General features: G+C 36.3%; 1 protein-coding gene across 7 annotated transcripts in view; it reads right to left on the reverse strand.

Moving 5' to 3' along the window:
• Positions 1-8,629: 8,629 nt before the first annotated feature.
• Positions 8,630-19,961, reverse strand: part of CadN (Cadherin-N) — a 478,164-nt gene continuing 466,832 nt past the window's right edge. For all 7 annotated transcript variants that reach the window (XM_065224397.1, XM_065224398.1, XM_065224396.1 and 4 more), the window contains one exon: positions 8,630-12,024. In XM_065224397.1, the coding sequence (XP_065080469.1) occupies positions 11,909-12,024 (116 nt within the window). In that variant the 3' untranslated portion in view covers positions 8,630-11,908. The remainder of the gene's footprint in view (positions 12,025-19,961) is intronic.

Below are 19,961 nucleotides of genomic sequence, written 5' to 3' on the forward strand. Positions count from 1 at the left end.
GAGTTCGTTTTTTTTTGCCCTGTGTGCAACGTAACGAGTGAACGAGAGATAATCTGTTCATTAACTACGTAGACAGGATTTTGGGATTCTTGAACCCCCCCCTCCCCCCCCCTGCGTAGACAATTGTGCATGCACATTTTTTAAAATTTGTGTGGGCCGTGCATAATTGCCAACGCGACGCGACCAATTCAAGAGAATCTTATTATTTTTTACTAACGTCGCTTAAGAGTAGAATTTAATGAAAGCATAAGCGCTTTTTCGTAGCTTTTTTGTCTCCAGGTTTATAAGATCATCGGTAGTAGAGGCATATTTTGTGAAGGGCACCACCGTGGAGTTTGAGTTTGAATAAATAACAGGTCCTATTATATTATTATTATATATTCAATAACAACTACTTACAACAGGATCAAAACACAACTGGAAGAAACATTGTTTGATTTTCTCTAATGTTTGTTCAACGTTTATATGACAGAGCAATTAACCATTTTATTTTTCCATTCCCGGAGAGAAAATTACATTACGTGTTGATATATTTAATTGTATACTTGTAAATACTCATTTAATCAGATTCGGAATATGAGTGATGGGGGAGCTTATTGTGTTCGCGAGTCCTCCGTTTGGGCTGGATTTACTGATTTAAATCTTTAAGTTTATTTTCAGCTCTTCGATGATGGAAATCTTTTAGAATAATATTATAATGGTTCACTTTTTTAGCCTTCGTTTAGGAAAATACAAAAACGTTGTAATGCATTATAACAAGTGCATGAAAACTGTTAACTGTCCAAATAACCTCGATTTTTCTGACTATTGATTCATTATTAAAGTGAAATTATAAACAGCTTTCGGGGACGCCGTTTTATTTGCATAGCTTTACTCGACAAATATTATTCTTTAAAAATTATTTTCAGCTCTTCAATGATGAAACATCTTTTGAGTTCGTTGATGACGGAACATCTTTGGATTTATAACGTAATGGTTTTTCTCAGCCTTCACTCAAGTTAGATCCATTGCTTTAAATAAGATAAGTTTATTTTCAGATCGCTGAATATTTGAATATATGAGAACATTAGATTTACATAATAATAATGCACTTTTTTTCAGTTTTCATTCATGCGGGATGTATGAATTTTAATTATTTAAGTTTGCTTTCAGCTCTTCGATGATGAAACACCTCTAGGATTATATTATAATATTTCATTTATATTAATGAATTTTGCATTTATATTATAAATATTCACTTTTTCAGCTTAGAGATGATCTAGCCTACAGAAGTTAATGTAAAGTTAAAGTAACATTAAAGTTAAGTTAAAGTTAAGTTAAAGTTAAGTTAAAGTTAAGTTAAAGTTAAGTTAAGTTAAAGTTAAGTTAAAGTTAAGTTAAAGTTAAGTTAAAGTTAAGTTAAAGTTAAGTTAAAGTAAAGTTAAAGTTAAGTTAAAGTTAAGTTAAAGTTAAGTTAAAGTTAAGTTAAAGTTAAGTTAAAGTTAAGTTAAAGTTAAGTTAAAGTTAAGTTAAAGTTAAGTTAAAGTTAAGTTGAAGTTTTGTTAAAGTTAAGTCAAAGTTAAGTTAAAGTTAAGTTAAAGTTAAGTTAAAATTAAGTTAAAGTTAAGTTAAAGTTAAGTTAAGTTAAAATTAAGTTGAAGTTAAGTTAGAGCTAAGTTAAAGCTAAGTAAAATTTAAGTTAAAGTTAAATTAAAGTTAAGTTAAAGTTTAGTCAAAGTTAAGTTAAAGTTAAGTTAAAGTTAAGTTAAAGTTAAGTTAAAGTTAAGTTAAAGTTAAGTTGAAGTTAAGTTAAAGTTAAGTTAAAGTTAAAGTAAAGTTAAGTTAAGTTAAAGTTAAGTTGAAGTTTTGTTAAAGTTAAGTCAAAGTTAAGTTAAAGTTAAGTTAAAGTTAAGTTAAAGTTAAGTTAAAGTTAAGTTGAAGTTAAGTTAAAGTTTAGTTAAGATTTAGTGAAAGTTTAGTTAAAGTTAAGTTAAAGTTTAGTTAAAGTTAAGTTAAAATTAAGTTAAAGTTAAGTTAAAGTTAAGTTAAGTTAAAATTAAGTTGAAGTTAAGTTAGAGCTAAGTTAAAGCAAAGTTAAAGTTAAGTTAAAGCTAAGTAAAATTTAAGTTAAAGTTAAGTTAAAGTTAAGTTAAAGTTTAGTTAAAGTTAAGTTAAAGTTAAGTTAAAGTTAAGTTAAAGTTAAGTTAAAGTTAAGTTGAAGTTATGTTAAAGTTAAGTTAAAATAAAGTTAAAGTTCAATTAAATATCATTTTATATTCTGTTTATACTCACGAGTGCGTGTGTGTGCATGTGTATGCGTGCGTTTTTGTGTTTGTGTACATATTATAAATAACTACAATCAGCATTAGTTTACCAAAAACGATCCCTGCTGTTGCAAACCTTTCCTCACATCCAACATCCCAGTGATTTCTCGTGGAAGCGCAGAGGATTTCTCGGTTTCCTTCACAGCGAGTATCACGTCAACACATTCCTTCCCATTCCCTATTGGACCTGCATTCGGACACGGCCGGCGCTGGTATTGCTAAATATTAGATCTTCAGTTTTTACACATTGAGGATGAATGTTAGTCCCAAACATCATCTGTTGGTTCTCTGTGTAATTGCAGCTGATCTGGTAATAACAGAGTAGCATCCGTGGGCGGTCAATAATGCTAATGCTAATGCTAATGCTAATGTTTTGTGATGTGAACTGTCACTTTATGGAGCACCTGCTTTTGTGATTGTTGCATGTTCAAACTCTGGAAGCAACGATATTTTCCCAGAGATTTGGCAACAGAATTGATGGCCATACGTGACCAAACCCAAGATCAAACGATAGGTGCCATCGATGGTGATCTTCACCGGATATCTGAGATTGGGGAAGTCTGTTGAGGTAGTGATGGAAATCGATAATAACTTTGGAGATATCCAAGAATTCCCATTCGTGACATATGCGTTTCCGCACTTCCTACAATGTTTGTAAAGCGCTATACTATCACTTCAAAATTTCAAGAGCACAGCTGCCACAAAATATGATTGAAATTGGAACATCACATTTGACGCAGCAAACAGAGAGTTCCAATTTCTTGAGTGATGTCACAACCATAGAGGTAACTCTAAGACCACTGGGTCCCGAAGAAAATCATTATTATTTTTGGCTCACTCAGTACCAGAACAACGGTCCCAAGCAGTCCCAAGCTATTTCACTCACCCCTGCATGTTCTGCATGAATCCACACACCCCTGATGTTATCTGTCATACTTTCATAGCGAATCAAAACAAACATAGTGTAGTAATAGAATTTCAACTAGAATAGGGTACGTTAATCGTTTGCTTGGGACCAATAGGCTACTAAAGTGGTGAGCCAATTTAAAATCGTTAGTTTCGTATTGATTGTTGTCACAACTGTATCCGAAATTTGTGCTCTAGAACACTTGAAGTGATAGCAAAGATGAATACTAAGATGAAACTGTCGGAAGAAAAACTTTCTATTTTAGTGTCTTCTTTCACGGTCCCTTTCATCCACTGAGAACCCCCCGTATTCAAGGTAATTTTGTGGTTTTGCTGCCCCCTCGGAAGAGATGAAATTTTGCGCTCATTTTTATCAAAACAATCACACCAAAATCAGAGATGTCCCATTTTTTAATTACTCGATTAACAACTAATCGATTATTTTTTGTTCGCTGTGCTGCCATTTTTCCACCAGAGAGAGTGCAGCACATGTTTGAAACGATCGGTGATGATCCTGTGGAGATGTTAATGCTTATATCGGCATGATCTACCCGATTATAAATAGTTTACTTTTCGGTTCGTTAATCGATTAAACGATTATTCGAATGAAAATCGGACATCACTAGATGAACGTGAAACGTCATTTCAAATATAAGGCCGTTCATAAATAATGATACAATTTGAAAGGGACCGGGGCTAATCACAAAATACGTCTCCATGGTAACTGAAATAAACACGAGTGTTCACCGGTTGGTGATAGGGTGTCCCAGGGTGATTCAGTAAACTTGTAATGACCTTATCATGCAAACTGAAGCACGCCTACGCAAACTAATTCCACCATCGGATAGGAGAAAATTTTCCCTAGTCGACGGTGTTGTTGATTTGGCAAAGCGAGCTTCGATTTGTGAGAAAAGAGCATTACAAGATTTGATTACAAAAGCTGATTCGCCTTTTTGAATTGTTGGTCGAAATTTCACGACGTTCCTTTCTTATAAACAAACGGCTGTCATTGTTACCTGTCATGATACTTATAGGGTGTCTCACAATAGGTGTCATTAAAACAAAATTGGATTACAGCAAAACAAATCAACCAAACCAAAACATTTATTTTTCATTTGAAAGATACATGTTATAAAAACAAATCATATTAATTCAATTCAAATCTCTCACCCTTTTCCTTGATAACTTTGCGCAAACGCTTTGTAAACCTATCGCAGCTGGCACGCACGATTTCCTGAGGAATTTGGTCCCAAATATCAACCAATCGTTTCTTGAATCGATCTAAAGTAAGCCCCTTCGTAGGTCCTATTTGCTGAAGCATTTAACCCCAAACAAAGAAGTCAAGTGGGTTGAGATCCGGTGAAGATGCAGGCCATTCTTCGCTTGTGATGAAATCGGGCAAATTTTCCGCGCACCATGCTTGTGTCTTCTTTGCCTTGTGAGCTGGAGCTGAGTCTTGCTGGAAACAATATGGAGCATTCCCATACAGCGTTGAAGCATGAGGAAGCAGATGGTTCTTCAAAACCTGCTCAATGTAATATTCAGTGTTGATTTTTACGTTAGGTTCTATGAAAAGAAGAGGAAGTTTTCCTTTTCGTGAAACGGCGCCCCATACCATGATTTTCGATATATTCTGATAGCGTTCTACAGCTAGTTTATCTCTTGGAATATCGGCAAGAGTTTTACCATAAACACGATCTTTTTGTTGGTTATGACTGTCCTGCAGGAGGAAGAGTTTTTCATCCGAAAATAAAATCTCGCAGTTACCGTGCCGAACCAAGAGATTTCTGCTTCTTTGGACCCTGGCTTGCTTTTGACGCTCCGTCAATCCGTGCACTCGTTGTTTCTTATACGGCTTGCATTCCAGATCATGTCTGAGGAGCCTGTTCATCGAAGCAGGGGACATTTGAAATTGTTTACTCAGTTTACGGCCAGATACGGCCGGATTACGTCTTATTCGCTCCCTCACACATTTGATCTTTTCCTTCGTTCTGGTAGTTCGTTTGGCACCTCCTTTATGTTGAATATGGACATTCCCAGTATCCTTGAACCGTTTCAAGGTACGAAATATAAACCGCTTACTCACTCCGAACTGCTTTAAGTTATTGCATATCTGGCAAGGTCTAAAAATTTTCAAATGTAATTTCACAACTTGCTCGCGTATGGCTTCCATGTTGGCTGATAAATATAAACAACGGAGTCGCTTATTTATCTTCAGCGATAGACTGTCAAAAGGATACACTCAAAATGGGTATAATCAATTTCACTGTAAAAATTACCCAGTTGAAATAAACCAAGAGTGAAAAAAGGTGACACCTATTCTGAGACACACTGTATAGAGATGTGACCCGATATGAGAGATGTGACCGATAAAAATCGATATTATTTGTTTTTAGAGATTTAAGTACGATTATATCGGATGAATTCCATAAAAAGGAGTAATTTTTGGCAAAATTTGAATAAATCTGGGACTTTCGTCCCTCTCGGTTTCATTCACTTTTCTGGTGACAGTGACTATAGATAGTAAAGTTGTAGACCGGCCAATGTGAGTTGACGTATCCAAATAAACCATCAAATCGTATGAAAACGATTTGAATGCATCGTGTAATTTGATTAAAGATGTAAAACAGTGTAGCCAAATAAATTTAGAAATTTTCCCTTTATCACAAAAGTCTGTAAATATCTGTGAAAAAAACTAAAAAGTCTGTAAATGTCTATAACGAAAAAAATGTCTGTGAAAAATTAGTCTGTAAATTCACAGACATGTCTGTAAATCTGGCATCTCTGGTCCAGAATGATAAGGCACTCATGCAGTCCCGACTGGGCAATCTCAATGTTGCTAGGATCTGTAACTAAGACAAGTTTGTTACTTTTATTACTATTCAGATAATTGTTTCAACAAGTGATATACGAAAAGCATTTACGTGACTTGGTGTTTTTGGCAAAGTTTCTCATCATAATAAGGATAATTTTTTTTCCTTCGATTTGTTTTCCGTGCTGAGCACCAATGGTCCGAAGGAAAGAATGATCAGAGATGTTATGCCTCAGAACATCCCGGCGGCACCGACTGGGTTTAAACTCAGGCCTGCTGGGGTAAGAGGTAATCACGCTTACAACTACACCACCGGCGCCGCTGACAAGGACCATCTATTAACATAAACAATTAGTTCAAAACTCTTCCGCAAAGATGACCGCACAATCTAACTTTTTTTCTCTGACGTTTTGGAGACTTTATGTCTTGTACAAAGCTGTTTATCTTGACTAAATAAACAACTCTTTTGAAGACGTAAGATTTCCACAGCCTACTGGTTCTGAGTTATATGGAGTTAAAAAAAATGTTGAAAATATGTTTTTTTTTCATTCTGATTCGGTTTTTTTTACTAACAACCATGTAATATTATATTTGTCTCTTATGCAAATGCATTAAATTAATAACTTTTGTAAAGAAACATACTGGTTTAAGCTTCAAAGATATTGAACTTTTATATCTCCCAAAGCGCAAAAAATCGGAACTTGACATTTTCAGCAATAGTTAAGCAATACTCGATAATCAAAATATCAAAATTTGAGAGAGGTTTTTTTATTAAAGAGACTTTCAGCCTTGGGCTGGTTCGTCTCTGGCGATTTGAGAGAGGTATATTTTGGTGTTTTGAAGATTTCTACATTTTAGTGGAACATGTTTTTTTTTCAATAACTTTTTTTAATGCATTGAAATGGCGTTTTGAAGACTTGACGGATTGGGTAAAGTTATTTATCTTGATAAAATAAACAAGTCTTCTGAAGAAGTCAAAACGTGAGAGAAAAACAGCTCGATTGTGGTGCCATATTTGCGGAATAGTTTTGAACTATTTGTTTATGTCAATAGATGGTCCTTATTATGATAAGAAACTTTACCCAAGACACGAAGTCGCGGAAATGCTTCGTTTTGGAGATATTATTTTTGCTAGATTGCATTCCTAGCCCGATGTGTAACAGTATGACGAGCTAGGAAAAGTTGACGGTACAAAAATGTCAAAATAATTTGTCATCACAAAAAAAAAATAGGATTGAAACATCTAGCAACTCGAATATGGACCAGTTAGGTCTGTGCTACAAATAGAAAAACATCTAGCAAATAGAAAAACAAAGAATGACCCTCGCTTTACACAGAAACTAGTAATATGGTCCGTAACATGCCTTCACCTGAGTACCACTGCTGTAGACTTACCTTTTCCATGACTTTCGGGTCGTATCCGCAATTAGGTCTTTGGCGAGACTTTGTCAGCTTGTTACCCCTTCCACTTTTGGGAGTAATTAGACCCTTCTCTGAGGGTTTCATCGGCCGGGCAATTCATCAACTGGTAGGTGGTCTCCGAAAGGAGTGGCGCATAAGCCACCTTACTTAATATCCAGGAAACTCCTTAGACTGGCCGGTTACAACAATCGATCGAAAAACAAGCCATCCAACTGAAGACTGCCCCAATCAGTGGAGGGAAGAGCCCATGCTCTATTCACAAAATGTTAAAGACAGAGAACTGACATTCCCTTGCAACTAAATTTGTTCAAATTATGGGACATTAAATTTTGGTCATTTTCCATGCTTTTCTGAACAAAGCTGTTGACATATTTTATGTGACATTACGACGGTTTTTGCCTGTTTTTCGACAAATTTGAACTGTAACTGAAAACAAAAATAAAAAGTAACATCTAAATAATATTTCAGATTTGGAAAATGTGTAAAATTTCTTATTAGAATTGATAAAGAGTTTCTGTTTTGAGCAGCGAATCCAAACACATAAAGCACCCAACGATACAGACAAACGGTTGCTACGACTACCATGACAAACTCATTCTGTAACATAGCTCGATCCGAGTGATAGAGGGATAATGATATATTGCTTGCCTGCTTTGTTGCAATATACACGGATCAAGCTATGTTGATATGAACCGAAAAAAGACATAACAAACAAATTCCCATTAACACACGTGTATTATGTTCGGCTTTACTTCGTGAAGCAGCTTGCCAACAATTTGCTCGTTTCCTTCTACCGCCCCGAGTGAGTTGTGTCGCACGGGCTGCTTGTCATGAAAAAGATGGAAGAAGATTATATCATTATTGCTTTTCACTTCTGACATAGCGTTATCATTCGGTTCGTTGATCGCTTGTCATTTTGTCATTTGGAGATATTTTTGATTCCTTGGTTTTGAGTAGTTTTTTTTTTCAACTACTGTCAAAAAATCATATAATCAAACGTGGATATATCCTGGTAGAATGTTTCTGTTAAGTTTATCATGAAAATATGTGTGCATTGTTAAAAATTTCTTTAGATACTCTCTATATTGTCCAAATAGGACCAACTTGCAATGAGCTACAGCATATAAACTAAAACTGTCAAGGTTATTTCGGATCGTTTAACAAAAGAAAAAAGAAATACAACCGATTTCAATTTCATCCATCCATCGGAGCATTGACCTCCAAAGGTATGTTCCTTTATTTAGCATTGTTTTTTCTTTGTTCTAAACCATAATTGAACGTCGTCGATTTTGTTTTGTTGTTGTTTGTTTTCTTTTCATTTTGTGTTAGTGTTTGAGTGTGTGTGTGAGTGTGTGTGTGTGTGTGTATGTGTGGTTGTTTAGTTTCGATTTAGTTTTCTCTCATGTTTGCTTTAGATCTTTCTAAAATTTGTCTCTAAGTAACATTTGTTTTTAATCTGCACTTCTTCATCTTTTTCTGTTTACTTATTTCGTCTTTTTATCATTATAATTTTTCCTCAGACGGGTTAGAAAAATTACTCGGTAGTCTTCAAATACAGCTTCTTCAAATATCATATTTCGCCATCTGTCGTCTGTTTTTTTTTCATCTTACGCCTTCTCATCAATCACTTATTACAACACTATATTTACACTAGGATTTTGGTTGTTGCACGGTTTCTATGTATGTAACACCAGTTTTTTTTTGGTTTGTTCATTATTCTCGATTTCTGAATTTCATCTAAAATGTGTGAATTTGCTTTTTGTGTGGATGTTAGTGTCGCTGGTGCGACAGTAGGTTGAGTTTTGTTTTATCAGTTTTTTTTTATTTCTTTAGGAATTTAGTGCTATTATCTTGCGCTTTAAACGATTACACTTAGCCCTTCATAATCGAAAGAGTTAACGTTGTCGTCTGCTTCAGTATCTCGTATTAAGTTAATGCGCAGTGTTTTCTCTGTTTTTCTTATTAAAAAAGATAGATTTTCAATTAACTAACGGGTCTTCCTCTATTTCGCGCAGTGTTGGTTTGTTTTGGTTTGTTCGAGAGTGACGTTTTCTGGCAATGGCTACTGGGATGGGATTGTGAGTGTAGTATTTGAATTTTAACCTGTTGTGTGAGTGTGGGAATCGCGTGAATGACGGGATATGTGAATGTATGTGTGGCTGTTTGGATTTTCGATGATGATCGCGTTGATGAATGTGTATAAGTGAGTGGAAAAAACAGTAGAAACGATTGAGAGTATTTTTCGTCAATACGTTTTAAATGCTACTCGCGAAATGAAAAACAAATCGATCAAAGTTTGTATGCATGGGTAATGGTTAAAAATGGATTCCATTGTTTCCTATTCTTGTCATGGCGATTGATTAAATATCTTTCCTAGATTAATGAGCGTACTAAGTAATATCGTTTGCTTTTGTCCTTTTCACCTAAGATAGTAATAATATTGTTCAATAATACAGATTCAGTTTTTTCGTTCTTTTGTTGTTTTGTCGAGAATTATCCCTCACGAGTGTGGTTGTGTGTATGTGTGTTTCCTTCTTTCTGGGGTGTGAATTGTCTAATAAGGTATTGTGAGTGATGAAAACGGGTTCATGCTTTGTTTGTGTCAGTGTGTTTGTGATAGTTATCCGGTAGTAACAATAAAGAACAAAATAAATACCTTATAATCGATGTAATGAGTCAGAAACATGACTTTCAACATTAGCATTTTTTTTGGTTTTGGGAATTCGCATGATACGCTATGTGCATTAAAATTCGAAAATTAATCACATAAAAACGAAAAGTTTTAAGAACAAACGTTTACAGTCTTTGGATGTACAATATCATTTCTCGTTAATATTAGCTTACGACATAAATAAATTTACCTTAAAAACACTCAAGTGTTCTGCCACGACTTATTACTGACTTAATTTCTCTGTTTTCGCCCACACAGTATAAGATTTTTTTTTTGGTTTGCTACCGCACAAAATTTCGCAGCAATTTTCGGCCGTTGGATTTTGTTTTACCTTAAACCCACATTATTTGCTGTATATTTGATTTACTTAGCTTAGAGTGGTTTTGCTGACAATACACTAATCGTTAAGTTTACGAGTTTTCGTTTTCGTGCTTTTGTGTGAAAATCAGTGTGGGTTCAAATACACTTTTCCAAGATCGCATAGGGAACAAAAAAGTCATCGATCTTGAACTTTCTAAAATTTAAGAGCGTTTTTCACGATCGTCCGCTTTTCTTTGTAGTTGTTGTATAGGTCTGTATCTGTGTTAGTTTCTAGGCTTACGATGTTTTATAAAAACAATATTTCGATTCAGTTTTTCCTACTAAAAAACTTCCACTTACTTAAGACGAAAAACAGGAACAGCGTATTGTGTTTGATTCGGTTAAAATCAAAGATAAATCTGAATGATTCGTTCTAATAAACTAAAACAACAAAATTCCTACTGATGCTTACGTGTATGTGTTTGAACATGAAACAAAAAAAAAATGTTGACTCACTGAAAGGTACTTCCATTCTCTCGATTGTTTCGGTTGTTGTTTAAGAAAAGATCTCTAATAAACTACTACTCCCTAGATTTGTTCCGTGTTTCAATCCTGGTTCAACTGCGTGTATAACTGTGTATGTGTGCATGTATGTGAGTGTCTGTCCTGTTTACGAGTGTTGTATAACTGTTAGTGTATATGAGCGTTTCTCTCTTTCTTGTTTGTAAATTCCACCGAAAAAAAAAATCCCGAACGAGAACTTCACTCATTAAAAACTCGTTGATATAAGTATATGTAGTTGAATCATCGGAATAATAGTCAGCGCTCAAAACGAGCACGTTTCCTTTCTTTCTTGTGTTTTACCCGCGAAGGAAAATTGCGAACACCCCCCTTTTGTAGGAGAGGACGAGGAGCAGAGAAAGATTTCCTTTTCCGAGCACTTTATTCTCTTGGAACTTGCATCGTCTTGTTCATCACACCCGGGCAAGGTGATGCAAACTTTAACCCCACGCCCTTGTTGAAGTTTGTCTCATTCAAAAAAATCTCCTTGATCATTATTCATTGCATCCCTCCACACTTTCTCCCCGCCTCTCCAAAACCGTCTCAACTTCCCTCATCAGCATTAATAATTAAACTTTGGTATAGCTTCCTTGTCTCCCACTTGCGCTATTCCTCGCTTGTTTGAATCATCATTATCATCATAGCCTTTCTTCGTCTGATCGATAAAAATCAACTGAAAACCTGTTGAAAAATAACTTTCTATCACCTAACCTGCCTTCGGTCCGGGGGGCCACTGCAGCAGTCGTCTGTTTCCTTTTTGTTCGGTGTAGGAAGGGGGCAGTCTCTTTCAAAGGAACAGACGCCCGTTGGCGGTGATGATATTTTGATGGCCATTCGATTTAGGTTTGTTTCTTCTGCAAATGTGCGCACGACTGACTGACTGACTGACTGACTGAATGACTAGCTGGACTGTAGACTGTTTTTTCTCCGCACTTAATTCAGCTCATCAAGCTCGGTCGGATGGTGGTCACCGTACATGTTGGCCAGTTTGTCGAACCGGGGACCCCACGCGTCCAGGTAGTCGAATTCTTGCACCTCGTCGTCGGTACCTGTTGGTGGGGGCGAGGGGGGATGGAAAACAGAATTGAAACGAATTAAATGAGGTATATCTCAGAATCGAGCGATGCACGTGTCTAATGGGTTTTTGTTTGTTTGATGCGAAAAGTAAAATTTCTGCGAGGGTACATAATTGATGGTTTTCATCATTTTCCAATTATCAACAAAGGTAGCTATTAAACCTCCATTTCATTATTCATTGTCAAATTAAATTATTGAAATTTGTAAAGCAAAAAACCGTTGCTTAATGCTTCACTTAACATTGCAGAACGGTAATTAAGGTGGGCGCCGAGATAATAGCCGTCAATATGTATGCCATGGTGAACAGAGCTGGTATGAAAATTAATTCATTACATTCATTTCGGTGTTCGAATGCAGAAAAACCCATCGTCGATAGTGGGACAATGGTGGTATGTGTGAAGGTAGATTACGTTAAATTGCATCTCTTCTCGCCTCAGAGAATTTTGATAAAACTGATTTTAAAAACAATATCGCCAAAGTGTTAAAATATTGACTTAGAACATCTTTTTTCAGGCAAATTAGAAAAAAACGCGGATGTCTAGGTCTACTTTTAGTTTTGGGAATTGACCATTTTACCGGTGATTCTGGATTTCCAAACGACCGTTTCCTGGTCACCCGGTAGCAGAATTGATATGGTGATGGCAAATTTCCTCTATGCTCGAAATTGTATGAAATTTAGAGAAAATCTGTGAATCCGGATTTCCACACAGCCACCTGTCACGGCTTTTTCCGTCCCGAGTGGTAAACCACAGGTCTATAGGTTCCCTGTCTGTTGCGTTCAAAAGCAGATAGTCTTGGCTTTCAAATAGTGGCTCAATCTTTAAATTTGATAACCAAATTGACGAGAACCAGTCATGTCAACATGAATCGATACGCATTTTGCTCGGGACAATTCCCGAGCAAAATGTTTTTCCATTTCGCGTTTCTACCATTTCTAAATGAAAGTAAATAGCCATACCTTTCGAATGGTGGCTGAATCATAACGATTAATCATTGCATTGTTGATAACCAACCATGTCAACCATGAATCGACACGCATTTTGCAGCCTTGGTACTTTGAGGAAGTTTTGATGGCTTGGGTTCTGTCAGTTAAATTAGGAGATCGAAGTAGGTCGCGCTGAAGAAGTGACGTGTTTGAATTTTGCTCCCGTGTTTAACAAATTGTGAAGTCTCTTGCGAACATGTTTTTTGTGTATTGGAATGTTTGAATCTGACAGTGGAACAGTTAGAGCTGATCGGAACGGGGATCGTGAGCCAACATCTGGAGGTTCATCGACAATGCTGCAATGACGGTGCGTTTATTCCGATGCACTTCTTTCCGAGGCCAGAGCAAGAGAAAACTGATTTTGTTATTATCAGGATCGAGGAGAAGGAGCTTGCGAGAACAATTGATCTTAAGAATCACGAAGAGGCGGGCTAGTTACAGATCATTCGGGTGAGATCCTTCCTTTTTATTTCATTTGTTTGCATTATAATTCTATTAGTCTTCATAAAAACTTTACCAAATTATTTCCCAGGGTTTAAATGGAGAAGCTCGGCATCGCCTGCTTAAGCGAATCTTGACCCAACTCCATAGCATATATGGAGGTGTCGGTGAGTCACTGGCATCTCGTTAAGTAGATGGTACACCAACAATATCCTTGCTTTCCCTGTAACGGAGAAGATGGGGCTGGCCAGCAATGGCTATTGTCATGCTTGTCCTGTTCTGAATTCTGAATGGAAAGCTATTCATTCTTAAATAGTTTTCCTTAAGCAATTAGAATAAGAACGCTAAAGTAGATACATGACAGTTACCAGTATGCAATCTATGAATTACTCCGATGCAAACGCAACGCTACGAATTTTTTAGCTTTAAGAACGATTCTGAGACTTGAACTTATTCGAATTTCTAGATATAAAAAAAACTAATAGGGTTACGGGATGTGAAGAAGACATTCCGCGCAACTACCATAAACCGGACTAGTTCATGTTGATCTTCTTCAAGCTTCTTCTACAATGTGGACTTAAACGTCAACACATGTCGGCCAGCCTTCAGGTTCAATTGGCTGAACTTGGTGAGTTCGCACCATTTTGTAAATTTTTATCTTTTCAAACCAGTAACGTAAGGAAATCACCTTTTTGTGGTGCGTAACTGGTATAAGATCTACCACCGAACCCTAGTCGTGACAACTTCAAACTAGGGAATCAGCATTTTCCAGTAATCAAAGGATCAAATTTCAGTCCTTGTTACTTTTTATGACTTGATAATAGTGAGAAGACTCGGGTAGTGACTACCGCGCCGTTATGAATTTCTATATTGTATATTTTAAATCAAAAATTTTGTTCATAGATTTCACATAATCCATTTCCCTTTGTCCTTCTCCTTTTCCTTTCCCTCTTCTCTTTTCAGAATGCAAGTAATGGCGCTATAGCCATAGCCATAAAAGGCTAGGACAAGAGTAAGTGCTCATGCCCCAACCGTCAGAAGAAAATGGAGCATCGCTTTTCTAGCTTTGATGCTTCCAATGACCAACCAATCATATAATTACCAAAGCGGAACGTACGGTACGAGATGTCCACATTTCATCCGTTTATTGGATTCTGAAGCATAGTGTTTTAATTTTCGATTTAAACAGGCCCGATGTTTTCTGAATCATCTTGCCCCTTAAATGCTGCACAATAGGCCTGGCCGTTTTGATATGTGTGACGCATCTTTAATGTGAAACATATATCACATAGACAAGAAAAATGATGTAGGTATATACACTACCGGTCATAAGTAAGGACTCGCTTGAAAAAGTATTGCAACACTCATATTGAATATTGTATCACCTTGAAGAGTTTAGCATCACCCCACGTATTCACATTATTTTTGGGTGATGCTAAACTTTTCAAGATGACGCAATATTCAACATGAGTGTTGCAATACTTTTTCAAGCGAGTCTTTACTTATGACCGGTAGTGTATATCATTTTCCAGGATGCTTTCAAGAACTGGCTTAGATTAGATTAGATTGGGGTTCTGTCAGTTAAATTAAACGAACAAAAACCTATTTTCGAAATGCTACCACAGAGAACAGACATCCAAGCTTAAACAAATTTTTCGAAAAATGATGTGTAAGAATTCAAATTAAAATACTACTAGCGCCTCCATACGGAATGTTGCGACTCGAGTTATCACTTTGTGCGATTAATGAGTAAACTGAACTAAAATTTGGGTTGACCTTATTGACCGTGTATTCAAATGAACTGTCAAATCAGTTCAAAACAATCAAGACAAAACAACAGAAATCAATCGAGTTGTGTGGTCAAATGTGGTAAGATTTGAACACTGCTTACCCTGCATCCGTTCTTCCAGGAATTCAAAAAGCCTCCGGGGGAAGTGGTCGGAACATAACTTTTTCGTTGCAAGCACTTGGACTCCATGTTAAAAGAATATCTCCTGTGTTTTTCCTGGATTTTCGCTTGGTAACACCTTGTTTATTTGCACTCCAATAAAACTCGCACTTGCGGTCAATGTTTTGATCGGTTTTAAACAAATGTTTTGCTCACAACAATTTTGACATTTATGTTAAGATGACGTCTGCCGGGCATCGACGTCGATGGACCACTATATTGCTAGTTTCAAATGTCTACTCAATATAGCAGTTAAATTTCTTACACACTTTAGGAATTTGACTTGGATGTCTGTTCTCTGTGATGCTACCGACAAAATGTGCATACTGATTGCAAGCCTCCCTTAGCTCAGTCGGTAAAGGCGCAGCTACAAAGCAAGACCATGCTAGAGGTGGCTGGGTTCAATTCCCGGTCCGGTCTAGGAATTTTTCGGGTTGGAAAATTTCTCGACTTCCCAGGACATAGAAGTATGATTGGACTTGCCACACAATTATACAAATGCAAAAATGGTACAGGCATCGAAAGCTCTCAATTAATAACTGTGGAAGTGCATCTCGAACTCGAACACTAAGTTGAGAGCACGCAATAAGCTAATATGCGATACGCAATAAGCTTGAAATGCGAAGAAGAAGAAGAAGAAGAAGAAGAAGATTGCAGGCCACGGGAGTATACATTTAGGTTTTATCTTTATGTTACTTCTGAAATTAATTTCAAAGGTTCAAGCCGGATAGTTATGCTTTCTACACAGCAGTATTGAAAATAATTACATTTTTTTTCTAATAAACATTAGAGCTATCAAAGGATGAAGGATGTACCCAAGTCCCTGGCAAGGTGGCAGATAACGTCACATGACGAAAACAAAAATGGATTGACGTACACCGCCGCAATAGTAATTCTCTATGGAAAACCAACTTTTTGTTTCACCATGTATGGATGTCAAACAGCAGACAAGAATGCCATATGAAAAGAGCTGATTTATGATTTCCGTGGTGAAATGAAAGAAATCCATATAAATTGGAGCCGAGTTTCATCTTTTTTTTTTAACTCTTTATTTGTTCCAAATTCAAAATAAATTACATTTCATTTTAACCTAGGTGCTCCAGTTACTGCAGTAACGTACCAGCCTTAATTGTTATGATATATATCTATGTGTTTTTACATTGTTCATGTCTTGGCAATTCAGTATTTTAAACAGGTTTTTTAACCTGCATGTCAGTATAACAATTGATATCTTAAAACTAAAAACTAAAACTAAATCTTATCTAAGTATAAAGGGAATTAATCGTTGCAATTGAGGATTGCAACGATTTTTGCCTGAAATTATTAATTATTTTGTTGGACATTTGTTCTAAAGTCTCAACATTCGAAATTCTATGTACTTCGGTAGTACTGTACCAGGGAGGCAATCTCAAAATCATTTTCAGAACTTTGTTCTGAATCCTTTGAAGTGCTTTTTTCCTAGTAGTGCAACAACAAGACCATATTGGCACAGCGTAAAGCATGGCCGGTCTAAAAACTTGTTTAAATATTAGAAGTTTATTCGTCAGGCAAAGTTTGGATTTCCTGTTTATAAGAGGATACAAACATTTTATATATTTGTTACATTTGGCTTGAATGCCCTCAATGTGATCTTCAAAAGTTAATTTTTGGTCAAGTATTAATCCAAGATATTTCACTTGGTTTGACCAGGAAATTGGAACTCCGTACATAGGGACTATGTGACTACTACTAGGTTTCAAAAACGAAGCTCTAGGCTTATGTGGAAATATTATAAGTTGAGTTTTGGAAGCGTTGGGAGAAATCTTCCATTTTTTGTAAATAAGAAGAGAAAATATCTAAACTTTTCTGCAGTCTGCTGCAAATAACACGAAGACTTCTTCCTTTAGCGGAAATGCCTGTGTCATCAGCGAACAAAGATTTGTGGCAACCCTGAGGCAAATCAGGGTGGTCCGAGGTGAAAATGTTATACAATATAAGCCCAAGAATGCTACCCTGAGGAACTCCTGCTCTAACAGGTAGTCGATTAGATTTGGAATTTTGATAACCTGCAGAGTTCTGTCAGTTAAATAATTTTGAACTAATTTCATAATGTAAAGTGGAAAATTAAACTTTTTCAATTTAGCCATCAAACCTTCATGCCAAACACTGTCGAATGCTTTTTCTATGTCTAGAAGAGCAACTCCAGTTGAGTGGCCTTCAGATTTGTTTGAACGAATTAAATTGGTAACTCTTAAGAGTTGATGAGTAGTTGAATGCCCATGGCGAAATCCAAACTGCTTATCTTTAAAAATTGAGTTCGTATTGATGTGAAGCATCATTCTATTCAAAAAGTTTACTTATTGAAGAAAGCAAACTTATTGGGCGGTAGCTAGAAGCTTCAGCTGGATTTTTATCCGGCTTCAAAATTGGAACAACTTTTGCATTTTTCCATTTATCAGGAAAGTATGCCAAATGGAAACATCTGTTAAATAATTTTACCAAGAAAGACAAAGTACTCTCTGGGAGTTTTTTGATGAGGTTATAGAAAATTCCATCATCACCTGGAGCTTTCATATTTTGAAACTTTTTAGTTATAGACCTTACCAAATCAGTCCTCCAGGAATCATCAAAAATATTTTCTCGAGAGAAAATATTCCGATAATCCCGAGCAACCTGATTCTCAATAGGACTAGTAAGACCCAAACTGAAATTATGGGAACTCTCGAATTGCTTAGCAAGTTTCTGAGCTTTTTCCAAATTTGTGATCCAAATTTTACCATTTATCACCTTCTTTAAGCGCTGGAATTGGCTTCTGAGGTTTTTTCAAATTTTTTGTGAGGTTCCCAAAGGGTTTGGAACTCGGGTCTAATTTAGAAACATTATTTTCAAAAGTTTTGTTCCTCAGGGCAGATAATCGTTTTTTAATTTGTTTTTGTAAATCCCGCCAGATAACTTTCATGGCAGGATCGCGTGTTCTTTGATATTGTCTCCTACGGACATTTTTAAGACGGATCAAGAGCTGAAGATCGTCGTCTATTATTATATATTATATATTATTGTTGAATCAGTTCTTGCTTCAACTATAGAAGTAGTCAGAGATTCATAAATTTCATCTTTGGTTTGCAAAGGAATGTTTGGATCGAAGTTATATTCCATAAATGTTCGATATTGCTCCCAATCCCTATGGTAATTGAAAATAGAGCTGTTGGGATTACAAATTATTTCTTAGGATATTTCAAAAGTTACTGGAAGGTGATCAGAACCAAGTCAACATGGGTAACCAATTGGCTACAAAGTTGACATGAATCAGTTAAGACCAAATCAATAGTGGAGGGATTTCTTGCAAAAGAAAAGCATGTTGGACTGTTTGGATATTGAATAGTGTATAACCTGCAGAACAATCATCAAACAGAATACTACCATTGGAAATGCTTTGAGCATTATTCCATGAGCGGTGTTTTGCAATAAAATCACCAATAATGAAGAATTTAGACCTATGACGGGTAAGTTTCTAGAGGTCACCCTTGAGAAAATTCTTTTGCTGGCCTACGCAGTGGAATGGCAAATAGGCAGCTATAAACGTAAGTTGTCCAAATTTTGTTTCAACAGAAACTCCCAAAGTTTCAAAAACTTTTGTTTCAAATGAAGAAAGAATTTTATGTTTGATTCGTCTATGAACAATGATGGCAACGCCACCACAGGGTCCATCAAGACGATCATTTCTATAAATTAAATAATTTGAGTCCTTCTTAACCTTATGGTCAGGTTTAAGGAACGTTTCAGTTATAACGGCAATATGCACGTTATGAACTCTCAAAAAGTTAAATAGCTCGTCTTCATTATCTTTAAGAGAGCGAGCATTCCAATTTAAAATATTTAAAGCTTTAAAATGCATTACTGAATTTTAAAGTCTTGACAATATTATTAGCAAATTTTACTCCAGTTTGAATAGCATCAAACATGGAGTTAGATTTAAGCATATCAGAAATCATGTCAATTAATGAATTCTGTAAAAATTCCATTTTAGGGGCAGTTATGCTTCCTAAGTCAAAATTGTCAAAATTTCCATTAGAATTACGTTGGTTACGTTGATTTCTACCCGCTGCAATAGCAGCATAGGTAGCTCCATTTACTCGCTGAACATTGTTAGCAGCGAGGGGAGTAGGTATAGATGAAAAATTTGAAGCAGGGGTGATATTTGTACCTACGGGTACGAATGCAGAATTTGTTCTTCGCTGACCGTTGTTAACAGCAGATGAATTTGTACCTGTTCGGAAACGTGGAGCGTTTCCTACCTGACGGTTAGAACGAGATTGTAGGATCCCAAAAAATGGATTTGTGGTTTTCACCACATTTGAACATTTAAATTTCTTAGGATCTTCCTTCGCAGGACAGTCGTCCTTTGCGTGAGAGGAATCACCACAATTCATGCATTTAGCTGGCATGTAGCAATTTTTAGTTCCGTGACCCCATCCCTGGCACTTACGGCACTGAGTGAGGGTTTGGAAATTTCCTCCAGTCTTCTTGAAGTGTTCCCACTTCACTTGGACATGGAG

Source organism: Ochlerotatus camptorhynchus, unplaced genomic scaffold (assembly GCF_037179485.1).
Source record: "Ochlerotatus camptorhynchus isolate MF236.1 unplaced genomic scaffold, CSIRO-AGI_Acam_v1.1 ptg000211l, whole genome shotgun sequence".
Taxonomy (NCBI): domain Eukaryota; kingdom Metazoa; phylum Arthropoda; class Insecta; order Diptera; family Culicidae; genus Ochlerotatus; species Ochlerotatus camptorhynchus.